General features: G+C 38.3%; 1 protein-coding gene across 6 annotated transcripts in view; it reads left to right on the top strand.

Moving 5' to 3' along the window:
* The window catches only part of ikzf2 (IKAROS family zinc finger 2), a 38,768-nt gene extending 27,895 nt beyond the window's left edge, over window positions 1–10,873 (top strand). For all 6 annotated transcript variants that reach the window (XM_025903891.1, XM_025903890.1, XM_025903889.1 and 3 more), the window contains 5 exons: window positions 95–283; window positions 1,053–1,220; window positions 4,014–4,151; window positions 4,499–4,627; window positions 5,546–10,873. In XM_025903891.1, coding sequence (XP_025759676.1) covers window positions 95–283; window positions 1,053–1,220; window positions 4,014–4,151; window positions 4,499–4,627; window positions 5,546–6,357 — 1,436 coding nt within the window. In that variant the 3' untranslated portion in view covers window positions 6,358–10,873. The remainder of the gene's footprint in view (window positions 1–94; window positions 284–1,052; window positions 1,221–4,013; window positions 4,152–4,498; window positions 4,628–5,545) is intronic.
* Window positions 10,874–14,362: the final 3,489 nt, after the last annotated feature.

The following is a 14,362-nucleotide window of genomic DNA, read 5'->3' as shown; positions in this document are numbered from 1 at the left end:
AGCCTGGGTTTGGGTATGGTTCATGATTCCTGTACACCTGACATTTGCCGTGCCATCAGGCTCATCAGGATTTTACTATGCTTTGTTTTTTCAGAACTGACGATTAAGCAAGAAGAAGAAATCATGGAGGAGTCTGACAACAGAAGTCCAGCAGTGGAAGAAATAGGCCAAACAGGGGAAGAAGGAGTAGCACTAGAGGAATCCATGAGTGGCAGCCCAAGCAACGTACAGGACGGGTTATCTGGGCCGAATGTGACAGCCGAATCAGGAAATCGACCAAACGGTACTCATTTTGTTTTTCCAAATGGCATTAAAGGTTTTTAAAGAACCCTTTTAGCATAACTGACATATCTTTTACGAAAATCTTTGGAGATGAATGATCCACAAAGAATTTATCTTGTTCCGACCATTAAACCAGCGGGGGAACCAGCAGTTTCCCCTCCTTTAGAGTGAGTCAGAAACCATTTGTTTTCCTCGACAGTGGGTGTGGACTGCCTTCTTTCTTTCTTTTTTTTTCTTTGGTTGAAACAATAGCTGTGTCTTGGAATTATTATCAAGGGAAAAAAAATATCCTTGGAATCCTCCGCAACAGGTTTCAGTTGACGCCATGAGTACTCTGGTTGTCACAGGTCATTATTCTCTTTTCCATCTCCAGATTAAAAGAGTTGTCATTAGAACATAAGAAAGTAGTCCAAAGTAGTCCATACATATATGTGCTTGTGTATTAGACACTGTAACACTTGTATTTGTAACTTTAGTTCAGCCAAAAGTACTTTTGATGCTAATGTTAATGCTGATTACAATATACTTTTGATTCCATAAGAGATTCCAGAAGAGAGTCGCAAGTACACTACCCTCATGTTATCAGGTTTTTGTGTTGTAACGATGTGATGTATTATCACGGTCAGAAGTTGTACTGAATCATTATTTTGTTTATTGTTTGTTGTTCATTAGCAACTACCAAGTTGCTAATGAACAACAACAACAAGATACTTTCAAAAAAAATATCCACAGTGATTGTGGCATTATCTTCCTGTTCATGAAATTCTCAGGAGACAGGCCGTTCCAGTGCAACCAGTGTGGTGTGTCGTTCACCCAGAAGGGAAACCTGCTACGACACATCAAACTCCATACAGGTGAAAAACCCTTCAAATGCCCCTTCTGTAGCTACGCCTGTCGGAGGCGCGATGCCCTCACTGGTCATTTGCGCACTCATGCTGGTAAGTGTCCTCCTCCTCAGCCCCTTTTCTTCCCTTTTTACTTGCCCACTTGTGCTAACCAGAAGAGACTTTGTGTGTATCTGTCTATATATCTATATATATATATCATGCAGTTGACATAAGCATTCGATATTGAGGTGCACTATTTAAAAAAGCCCAAACCCTTTCAACATACTATTAACCTCTTAGGTAGTATTTATGCTGGCTGGTGAGACCATACCTTGTCTTTTAGATAGATTATGTCTTCTTTTTATCTGCGCGTTATATACGGCACAGTGAGTGCTTTGTGGTTAGGTACCAAGAAACACGCTGTTCCTTAGTCGCTAAGGAGGAAACTATCTGTCTGTTGAGAAACACATGGGGAGTGCTGGCTGTATCAACTGTAACCCACTTTCCTATATGAGGATGTGCTCTCCCTTTTGTTGCGCCTTTGAAATCAAGGTCAGACAATACCGTCATTTCTGTCTGTGATGCCCCGCAGGGTTTACTCATATATAGTTCTCTTTTTGTTAAAGCTAACTTTTGTGCTTATGTGTATGCCCATGTGTTTATGTACAGTTTTGTGTGTGTGCAGGTGTAATTTTGCTCTTAGAAACCCTTACTTACATGATTCTTTTACACACACATTTGTCACCTACCTTCATTACCATATTTTTGCTTACACTTCTGTTGATCTGAATTTGTTTGTCCTTTCGTAGATATTAAATTTGATGCTTCCGAACATCGATTTGGATATTTGACCGACGTGTGTAATCTTGACTCCCTCCCTCTCTGTGTTCAGGGACTATTCATTATATGACTATTGGAATTATGGCATTTGTGGTTTGGTGCCCTGCCAGGAAGAACAGGTAGAAAGAAAAGAGAAATACAAAGCTTTGACAGAGAGGTCAGATGATGAAAACGGAAGACTAGGGTGAGAGACAGTGAAGACAAAGGCTAGATTAAACCTTACATTGGAAGATGACATTTTTCATTCAGGCACAGTTGATTGGTAAAATAGTAATGCAGGAAAATCAGGTGACAGGGTTTTATATTATTTAAGGTCTAAATTCAAACAGGTTTTTATTTATTATCCAGATGGCGTCAATAAAGTGGGTCTGAGTTCACAGTGGACCGTTTGCATGAATAAGAATAGCACCTGTAATGTGTCCACCCAACATCTGTGCAAGGTTGTGTGTGGGTGGTTATATAAATATGAAAAAGTAATGAAGCCTATGTAGTGTGAGTGAGAATCTGTATAGCCACTGAGAACAAGGGAGTGAGTCTTGTTGACTGAATACTGCCTACTCCACTGTTAGAGTACCGCACGGCTGGAAAGCAAAGGCAATTATTTCCATGATGACGTTTCATTTTGAAGTAACTCTTTCATTACCAAAATGAATATTGCTGAGATGACCCTGCATATACACCACACTTCCACACTACCCACACTTTGATAATATTGAAACCTTTTGTCATTATGCAGTACTCTTGTAACTGTTCATACTCAGAAAAAAAAGATAATAAACCCCAGTTTCAAGTTCAGCCCATACAGTGTCATTCATAGACCACAAAAGTACTGAATGACATATGCAGCAGCAAAAAACTATTATCATTTTAAATGATTCACACAAGAAATGTAAGATTGGCCATGACTGGTCGTGTCATTGTGTGACAAGTGGGTTTTATTTCATTCACATCATCAAAAGGAATAGTCCAGCACAGACAGCGTAACATTTGGAAACTTTTCTTTTTATAATAACTCCACTCGCCTTTTCTATGTGAGAAAGAGTACTTCTGTTAACATGTGAACTGTCACCTAGCTCTAAATGTGTGTGTAGTTTGTGTGACTGCTCGTATGTGTGTTACAACCTCCATGCTCAAAGTGAAACGTTTTGGGTTTCTCTGTTCTCACAGTGAAAAGAGCACTGGATCAGCTTCACATCTTCTTCTAGTAATACTGTCACCACGATGCTAGTCAGTGTCTACATCACTTGGCCAAAGGTGCCATGTTTGTCATATTGGTTAGCTGTTGTGGCCTTCAGTTCACTTCATGAGTCATTCTAATTTTGAGAATACTCTGACGCAAGACTCAGATCTTTCCCTCTGCAGTGTCTGGGATTTCGCTTATTGAAGCAGGTTGCAATTATTATTTTTTAGCCATTTTTGACTCAACTTCCATGTCAGTATGGAAACAGCTCATGTTGATCACAAGTAAGCTGATAACCACCCGCCCGGGAGGTGTACAATAACTTCTTTAAACAACAAAAATCAACTCCAATAATTCATTGGTGTGTTGAATGCTTGTTGAAGCAAACGTGACGTATGAAAGGAAATGAGTGGACTAAGACAGATGTAAAGAATGAGTCTTTATATTTTCACTTTTCTTCGTAGGAAGGAATCAAATTAAATAGAACAATGAATCACACTCCACCTCCATAGCAGTTTAACCTGGAGTTAGTTTCCTACCGCCACAATGGGATGCATGATCAATTCCATTATTTACTCATGCTATGCCTCTGCAGTGGGAGTTTGCTGCACAGACCAAAGCGTTTTGAAATGCAGACTTCATGGCGCAACAGCCTTGGTCGCCCACAACTTGTGTTTCTGTCTGGCAATAGTTGTGTGGAATCACACTAGTAGTGGAACCTCCATGATCTCAGAGGCTTGGTTTTGGTTTGTTTGTACTACTTACTGTTCACAGTGTGTACTACTACGCACCACCTAAATACTGCGGCACTGGATACTGCCCACTCTCTGTCTGCAGCGATGAATGAAATTAATAGACTCACGATTGAATGTTTTTGCTTTTAGTCGGCAAACCGCACAAGTGTAACTACTGTGGGCGGAGTTACAAACAGCGGACATCTTTAGAGGAACATAAAGAGCGTTGCCATGGTTACCTGCAGGGTATCAGCTTGGATCCTAATGTCAACAGTGGGCCTTACACAGGTAAAAAAAAAAATAAATGCACTAGAATTGAAACCAGTACATATAATACAGTAAAGTTAATTCCTGAATGAACTTATGGAAATAATCTTTACCATTAAGCACTAATGACTGATGTATTAATTTGTGCAACTTTTGCTATCTGTGTATACTTACAAAATACTTGGTTAAGTTATTTATTTTGCAAACAGCACCATCTATTTTGGATTTTGAAATAAAGATAATATACTTGCCCTAAGCAAAATTCATCTTACTTTTATTCTAAACGTGATCATTTCTTCATTTATTTTTCCTTTTAAACACCCAGCTGTATTTTTGCTCCTTCTTATCACCTGTTCACTCCTTTTAAGGTGACGTTCCAAAAGAGCCAAGGCCCATGCCAGAGCCCACCATGGCTACCTTTGATCGGCCACCTGTTATTGAAAGACTGCATAGCAATGTAGGCAAGAGGAAGAGCACCACACCTCAGAAATTTGTGGGTGAGTCATACATGCATTTCAGACATAGTCAGCAAATCGACTACTCTAATTACCACGAAGATGAAAAACCAACGTTTCATATGATTTATTCAGAGGGGTGGGGTGGGAGGGTGAGGAGGTTGGGGTTTAGCAGTTGAGGTACCAACTGAAATAATTTGTTATGTTATGTTTTGCATGCAGTGATCTTTTTTATGACTCCGACCTATAAAGCATGCCTATATGCTGTTGTTATCATATAAATATATTATTGTTCAACAATGAATTGATTAATTTAGTGGTTTATAGGAGTCTTGCAAATGATTTTACTTGAGCATTAATAACATGGATTTGTTTTTATCAACTTGCCCGATTTTTATTTTTTGAGCTTACTTAGTTTGATTCGTCTTCCCCTTGTTCCATAGTTTTGCATTATATAGTATTATATAATATCACACAATAGCTTTGGCCTACTGGTTTTTTTTTTTTAATTTGCCACAGTATTAGAAAATGAGATTGAGCAACTAGAGCAAGCAGATGACTGAGAGGCAAGGAAGTGTTTTTTTCACTCTGTGGTTACGTACACCTGTAACTTTGCCATTGCTCTTATCGAGAGAAAACAGCTTACCGCATCCCTGTTCTCGAGGGGTTAAACACTGCAGTCGTAGATGGATGGGGCTTTCCACTCATTAGACTCAAACATCATGCACAAAATGTGAAAAACAAGATCAAAATATCACCAAGCTATAACATTCACTGTCTAGAATGGAAATTTCAATCAGTATTTGCATTTGTACATATTAATTTTCCCTTTTGACTGAAGATAAAAATAACAGTATTTTTGCCACTTATGTTACTGCATCTATATATATATCTTATTCTAACAAGAAATTGCCATCATCATTATTTACATGCAGTCATGAACTACTCTGCTATTTGCAGGTGAAAAGATGCCTCGCTATAGCTATCCTGATATGAGCTATGACATGGCTGTTAAGTATGAGAAGCAGTCTGAAATGATGCCACCCCACATGATGGACCAGGCTATCAACAATGCCATTACATACCTGGGATCAGACACCCTACGCCCCATGCTCCACCATCCAGGCCCTCCACTTTCTATGGCTGAGGTGGTGCCTATTGTGAACCCACTCTTCCCCCATGTCCTGCCACTGAGCCAACGAACAGAACGTTCAGGAAACTGTGACACACTACCAACACAGCCGCCTCAGCCCCATGAGTTCCCCGGTCATCCCACCTCAAATGGCCCCACTGGTTTAACAAGGCCAGGTAAGCAGCCCCAACAAGGGCAAGAGGAGTCACCCAGCAACAGCGGTGTTGAATCTGCTGACTCAGCTCGCAGCAGCCCTCAGGAAAGGCAGGGATACCATGGCAGCAACGTCCCCGTGGGCCTCAGGTCTCGTGGCAGTCCGGCAGTGGTCTTTTCAGGTGAGCGGATGAGAGATGCATCACCTAGAAGTGGGGCAGGAGTCGGGCTTGGGATAATGCGACTGGCTACAGAGAGGCCTGTGAGCCAGGAAGGGATACGGGTGTTTGGACGGGAGGGCCAGGAATTAAGGGCCTTCCAGTGTGAGCACTGTCGAGTGCTCTTCCTGGACCATGTCATGTACACCATCCACATGGGTTGCCACGGATACAGAGATCCACTGGAGTGCAACATCTGTGGTCACCGGAGCAAGGACCGCTATGAGTTCTCCTCTCACATAGTACGTGGTGAACACACCTTCCAGTAAGAGGATGGGTAGAAAATTGAGGGATAGACAAAGAAGTGAAAGGAGCAATACCCTGATATCCGTCCTTATCTCCTCTGAGACTGCATTGTTGAATGGCATTGTAGACAAGTGTAGCACAATCACAGACTTCTTTTTAAGCTACTTATTGTGAATCTGAACAGTTTAACAATCACATGAAGGTATGGGCCAAAGACACATTTTGTACTATTTAATTGCGATTAATGTAAAGGAAGGACTTTTTTTTCTCAAAATCTTACTAGATTCTATATTAGAGCAGCTGTCAAAGGGCATTGACAAGTGTTTTTCTTTTTTTCATTTTAATCTATTCTGAAGTATATTCTTTTGTGTTTTCCCTCTCATCATGCTTTTAACCGTTTTCATTCTGAAGACATAATGCATGCATATAGATGGTATATTAGAACTTGTTTCTGCCCTGTGGGCTCAATGTGGTTGATAAAAATCAGTTTCAGATTACTATACAAACGTCAGGGCTGCAGGTGGTGTATAATGTCACTAAAAACATCACTATGTTTGACAAAATAGTAGCACTTATTCATTATTGTACTTATAAAAATTTGATTATTGTTGCTATCAGATGTTAGTAAATATACTGAATGCATTCTGGTTCTAATATCAGTGGGTATGCAAGTACATTGCTGCCTAGACTTTAGACAATGCTATTAGCCCCCATAACTATATACACCAACTTAATTTTTTTGGGCTAATGGAAAAAAAGAGAAAAACGTGGGATTTGAATGTAATTTATGAACAAAATTTCAATGCAAGTGGCAAATAAAATTATCAGTAAATGGTAACATTATCACATTTTGTAATTCTGAGTAAATTGTCTTGCAGATAATTTTAAACAATGACAAACAATGTGATTTCCTGTGCAAAAGCTCAGGAGAGTCTTTTAGCTATTGCTATCTGCCTATCTGATAATGAGCAGTTGAAAATATTGAAGGCATTATTATTGTATTATGTTACTTTAACTCTCTGCAAATGGTGCATGTTTTAGGTTACCATATCATACCACCCATGTTTTTCCATCTCTCAGGGGCTTGTAAAGCATTTGTGAACCATTAGCGCAGATAAAGAAAACCACCAACTTCCTGTTGGTGGCTTGTCTATTTTGTAATTTTAAAATCCTGCCAAATAAAAAAGAGACTATCTCAAGCAAAATATGAAAATGACTTTAGGCCAATGTTTAAGGTAGTAAACATATATTTGAAATATCTTGATTGGGGAAAAAAAAGTGTTCTCCTATGTTGAAGAGAAAAACATGTTGAAAAGCACAATGTCTAATGTGTTCTTGAGGTTGCTTAACAGAGCACTGGAAACACAATGAATTTAGACGTAGGTTATCTCAAATATTTATCTAAGACAAATTTCAGTTTGTCTTACATTTTGAAATGATCCTATTTATAGCTCACGAAACCAAAATTGTTGCTTGTATTGAGACGTATTTCTCTCTGTTATAATCAGTCACCATTTAAATGCAAGAGGACGTAAGAAAAACCACTCAGAAAGTTAAACATAAAAACTGTTGCCTAGTCATTCTTGTTGTATCTATGACTTTTAAAAGTTCAGTCGCGGACATCTTTTTCTCAATTGTTTTCTTTCTCTACGCTTTCAGGGTAAGATGTCCAAATAACTGTTTTATTTCCTTTGTACTTCTGCGGAATACTACTGTGTCCTGTTGACTCAGACATTGTGTTGCTTACCGTTTGAGTACACTGCTATATTCTTAAACTTTGAGTATCAAAAAAAACAACTGTCAGAAATGTTGTCCACATGGGCAACATTAAAAAGCAGATGGTGGTATAGAAGCCCGTAACAATCTTGAAGTCATTTAACTACCTGGCTGCAGTTTCATTCTTTATGGCAGTGGATACCAAAGTGACAGCACTGGATGTCTCTATTGTACCTCACTTTGTGCTTTACTGTATGCCTTTCTTTTTAATCTAATCCACTTTTTTGAATTAATTGGGATGGTCTGTCTGTCTGTGCGTGTGTAATATATTCTTTCATCCTGTTTGTAGACATGACTAATATGGGGAAGTGTATTTTTTCCTAAGGCTAAATTCCTAAAATTGTCATGTGATAATATGGTATTATCGACCTGATCTTGTTTGTTTAAGGCTGCCCCTTCTCCGCTCCTCATAAGCCCCATCTCCCACACAAGCAGATACACACTAATGTCTGTTCCTCTTCCTCATTCTCTGAATGTTACTCTTTGCATCGCCATAATGTCACCGAATTCATGTATGACCTTTTACAAAGGGGACCAAGAAAGAGACAGCATGAGCAGGAGGCGGAGTTAAAGAAGCGTACCACGTACTACTACTCTGAAGGCTCTTCTGATAGTTGTAGCATCCCAAATCTATAGAGTAGGAGTATTACAACCTCCAAACTCGCTTGTCCATCATCTAGCAGTACATTGATGTATAACACATTGTGATCCACAAAGCCAGTTCTTTCAAAGTTACTGTCCCTGCTGTGAAAGGACTCCGATAAGACTGTGCTTGGTACAGTTGGTCATGCACTTTATGTCTCTTTAAAGCAGAAATGTCAAATGTTTTCTAGTTTTAATTTTTAAGTGTTGTGACGGTTCCAAACGATCATTGTCAGAACAAAGGTTAGACCTTTGTTTGAGAGAGAAATGTTGGAGCAGCACACTGGAAATTAGGACTGTCGGTTTTTGCTCTGCTGCCTGATGAACATGTACTTTTTTTAATGGACTCACAAAACTGTTGGCATTATTAGTTTTAAACATGTATTGTCTAACATTATGAGCAGGCTATTATGCTCTAAGGCTAAACTCAGTGAACTCTTCTTTTTGTTCAGTATCTACTCGTAATCAAAAGGCAGCTTTTTCTCTGTTTACATGTTGCTTCTTTTCATGCGCAAATGGTGCCCAGCTAGCATAAAACCTTACTATTTGTAAAGTTTTGGCACTAGAAATTGTTTACATCTTGCAGCTGTGATATTGACTCTATACATTCCTCTGTCATATTATTCCTATTTTTTTCTAAAAAGAAAAAAAAAAGAAAAAAGGAGTCAGTTTATTTATCCTGTGATAAAATCTGTGTTAAGGATACCTTGGTTTTCTCTCCTTATCCCAGAACAGAACAGAACAGAACAGAGCTTAAACTAAATGTAGGATAATATATTACAGGGTTTTTTGTTGTTGTTGTTGTTTTATTTGTGTTTTTTTAGTTACTCTTTAGTTACTTACTCTCTAGGTTATATTTAGTAACATTCTTTGGGGTACAGGTATATCACAGTTCCAACTATTTACTTATCTGTTGACAGATTCTTGTCTTACTTTTTTTCCTTCACTGAAGCAGCCATATAAACAAACAAACAAAAAAAACAAACCATAACAAAAAAAAGGGTCTTCTGTCAGCTTTCCTAGTGAGTGAGGACTTTACTTGAACGATTATTGCTATTGTTACAGATCGGGGGGAATGTTTTTGTACAGTGTGGTAAATGTCTATTTTTCTGCTGAAATGTTGCAAATAGTTTTGTGAATTTTGTGTGTTTTTTTTATTTAAAAATGTTTACAAAAAATGTAAAAGGCAGGGTTCCGGGTGCATTGTATTTTTTAAGAAACAGTATACAAACAGTGTATATTTTGGCACTGAAAATGAACATTTATCCATATATGTGTGCTGATTGAACAACTTTGATATCGATACCAACTTTCTGATATGAGGGCTCTCAGGTATTTACATAGGTTGTGTATTTTTAAGTCTTAAAATATGTGATTTATTTATGAAAAAAAGATGCATATTGAATTTAATTTCTATGATCATTTCTCTTGACTTAAAACAGTTTAACACTGAATATGGTGAAGGAAGTTGGAGTATTCTTAAGCCCCCTTTTTTTTCAACAGTGACCATACATGAAGGCACACTGCTGTGAAGAATTCAATGTATATTTTAAGGCATGACTTTCTCTCTTCTCTATACATGGTTTTACTGCTTTGCCTATTTCGTTCATTTTTAAACAGGAAGACAAACATAATAATACTGTGTTGTTTTCTGCAAAACATGCAAACTGTACCTTACTTGCAAATAAAATTCTTTATTGCAAGATAAAAATTGAATGTTGAAATCTGTTGATGCAACATTAAAGAGCCTAAAGGTCAGAAAACATCCCTAGAAAACTATTCAACTTCCACACTTTTCTTATTGTTTGAATTTGAATTGTTCATCTTACACCTGCAATGTTGATTATATGTAAAGGTATTCTAATGTTTTTCACAGTTGAAATCAAAACGCACAAAAGACCAAATGATCATCAGGTGACAGTTGAATTGGTGACACTGGGACTTTGTTGAGACTATGTTGTGTTTGAATGATCTTAGCAGCCAAAGTCATGTTCTTTGGCGATAGCTTTAATTCTGTAGAACAGTGTACCGAATATGAAGAAAGATTTTTCTTAGCGATGTCTGTATCTCTACTTCAAAATCTGCTTTCTAGCATAAAAAATAAAGTATATGTGAAATATATTGATTTTATGTGTACTGAATGTGCAGTTTAATTCTTATAAAATGCCAATTTCATAACCATGAATAATAAAAACAAAAAGATAAATAAGCCCCAGACTATAAAATGCTGACATTCATCACTGGTTTTAAATCTATATAAAATCAAAAACGTCTTAAACACTCCTAACACCAAGTAGTAATATTTTTTTTTTAAATAATTGAATAAATAAATGTAACGTGATTTTTTTTTGTACTTGGGGGAAACTTTGGAACTTTAAGCAAGCGCCGAATTCACGTTATTGCTAAAAATATATATTTGCAATACAAAAAAATAGCAATACACAAATCAGCATTTAACAGCTTCAATAACACAACACTGATGAGCCTATTTGAGGAAATGGAAAACCACAATGTAAACTGTCTGCTGTATCTTTTATCATGGTAAGGAATAATTTCTAAAAATGAAGTGCGCAGCCAAGCCTCCTAAATCCTTACTGTACAGCCACAGAGGCTTGCCTTCCTTTGCAATGTAATGACTGTTTGTTCCACTCCACTCTTTGTCTATGAACAGGTGGTTACTAGAGCCTGTTGAAGCCTCAAATGTCAGAGCAGTCTTCCTCACCCCCTTACTTCTTTAATCAGTATATTGCACACAGACAGACACCCTCACACATATTCACACAGCAAACACATACAAAATCAAAGCTGCGTGAAGGCGGTCGCAAAACTGAGAAGTGCAAAGCCTGAACAGACCCCAAACTGTATCTTTTCATGTTCAGATTCCTCCAGTTTTCTGCCTGTCAGTTGATTGTTTGTTCCCATCTAGATGATATCTCTGTTTGAGTCATACTTTCAGCACAGGAGTGATACACCTGCCCTCACTTTGTGGTACTGTTGCAAAAAAAGAAAAACAAAAAGACAAAAAAAGGAAAAACTTATTCACCCATTCCACGCCGAAGGCAAGGAAAAAACCTTTATTTGAAAAATAGATTATTGCCATCATTTTGAGTCAGTAATTATTACAATATTACAAAAAGACGTAATATTTTTAAACGTCGTATATCAAAATACACTATATTTCCATGGCGCTTGGTAGTCATCACAGTTATTCATCACTATTACTTACTATTTTCTTTTTTTTTTACTAAGTATAACTGATCTGTCACTGACTATGACGGTGCTTACCGTACTATGATAGTTCTTAGAGTCTGACAGCTTGAAAATTAACCTTTTAGTCACTTTCAAGGTTTGAGTCAGTGTCATGGTTTTCAGTGGTCAAGGAAAATGATGACACATGAACCCGAAATCGTGCAGATGAAGTATGTACTCGTCACTCTATGATGAGCTGTCTAATCAACAAGCCATTTTAGCTGTTAGATTTCAAAGGGCTAAATGTGTTTTCTCCCGAAAAATACACCAGGGTAGTATTTTGTAGCTGCCACATAAATAAAGTATAGAACACTGTATGATTTGTAAGTCATGACAGTCATTGTTGGTTTGTGGAACTTGCTGTTAATACTGACTTGATATGTGAGTGTTAGGTATTGTGCAGCTATAGCCCCTTTTTTGTCTTTTTCTCAGGACAGATAGCTGAATAAAGCTTTGTGACTGCAAGACTTCCTCTGCCAGGTTCCACTCCCCGTGAAACTTCTTCTGCAAATCCTGTTAGACAATAAAAGCCGCACAGAGTTGCAAAAGCACTGGAAACTACTGGTATCCACCCTCCATACAGACAACTTCAGATTAGAACAAAGCACACCTTATACTAGTACTGTAGAAAGCCAGCGTACAGTATATCAAGAGCAACCTTAGTATGTTGTGAATAAACAAGAGTATATTAATTATCTTTGGCTGGGCTAAATCAGTTTAACTTGTTCATTAGTGAACAAGAAAAAATGTATTTACTTACACTTACACTAGCAAGTCAACAATGACGGAACAGTATTTGCGTAAAGCAAAGTTGCATTTATAAAGATGGATAGTGTTTAACTTGGAAATCACACAGTCTGAGATACCAAGAGTGCTGCCTGCCCTTTAGGTTTCAGCTTACAGAACAGGGAGCAGTTCCAGATCTTTTTTCAGCCGAGTGCGAATCCTCATCAACGTTGTGCAATTGGCTGGTGACAAGTCCTGTTCCTGTTTTTCCTGCCAGGTAGTGGTGGATGTTTGGACAGGCCCTAAAACTTTCACACACACCAACACAAGATATGCATGCACGCGCATACACACGGGATAACAACCTGCACGCCTAGCTAGTTTCTGTTACACGCCCATATTTTAGGAGTAATAAAGTTGAAGCGCTAGAAATCTGATATCACATATAGTAACGTTGTTTTGAACTGTTCGCTGGTGTTGCAATGTAAGAGAAATGCTGTGAGAAAATAAATACAATTCAACAACTGATTGGTGTGATGTCACAGTTGAAACACTGCAAAAGATGTGGTATACTACAATTTTTCTGTTTGGGATTTGCGCTGGTAATGGTGGTCTGCGCCTCTGCAGCTCTTGCACTCTTAACCCACTTGGCTGAAGGAACAGGTCAGGTATAGGGCTGCTATACATGTTAGCAACTTTGAAATTGTTTAGATCCATTTAAAGTCGGGGTTCAAGCAAATTATATTTTCAGTTCACTGGAAATGAAGCTTCTCTAGTTGAGATTTTGAGGCCAACTACACCCTGTGCAGACATCGCTGCAAAAGGCCTTCTCTGGTTTGTGGTCAGAGAGAAAAAAGAGAGAGGTCTCAGTATTCATGTGGGGAGGAAGTAGAGGGGGAACTTCCACTTTCCTGCAGCCATGTTGAATGGGGAGGTATTGTGGGGTGAACAGCATGCACAAAAAAGATAGACAAGTTGATAGGTGCATTTCAGACAAAAACAATAATGTGCAGCTACACCAGGCAATGAAAAAGTGTGAAGACGGGCAGCGCTGTTAAACATAGAGAGAAAAGTCAGCAATGGTAAGTTTGTAACGTAAGCATTTAAGCGGCACACGCATTAGATAGACACTTCTTGGGAAGTCGGACTGCAGGAAAGAAACAGAGAGTTAATAGAGAAACTGAGAGAGACAAATTGAGAGGGATGAATGCATCTGACACAGGAAGATCGAGAACATGACAGAAAGAAAGAAAATAAGGTTTTGTAGTGTCCACACCTGCTGATCGTCTTGAACTGTGAAAATATACCAGGAGGCAAGATAGAGTTTGAAGACTGGCATGAAGCTGACAACCACAGGTTTACTGTAGGAAATTGGGATGTGGGGATACAGACACCGGTGGTTTGACATAAATGGATACACAGCTGCAATGAGCTGAACTGAAAACAGGAAATAAATGTGAACACTAACCCTTTTTTCACACTGACAAATAAAGAGAGGGAAGTTTCACCAGTTCAAAACTATATTCGGTGTGATGTGAATGTCAGACATGGGCTGGGAAGCACATGTTATCACTGTCATTTCCAAAAATATTTGCTTGGACTGTAAATATTTTTTTCATCATTTTCAGTTTGACT

This window comes from Oreochromis niloticus, linkage group LG16, assembly GCF_001858045.2.
Source record: "Oreochromis niloticus isolate F11D_XX linkage group LG16, O_niloticus_UMD_NMBU, whole genome shotgun sequence".
In the NCBI taxonomy this organism is placed as follows: Eukaryota; Metazoa; Chordata; class Actinopteri; order Cichliformes; family Cichlidae; genus Oreochromis; species Oreochromis niloticus.
This window is presented reverse-complemented; position numbering and strand designations above follow the sequence as displayed.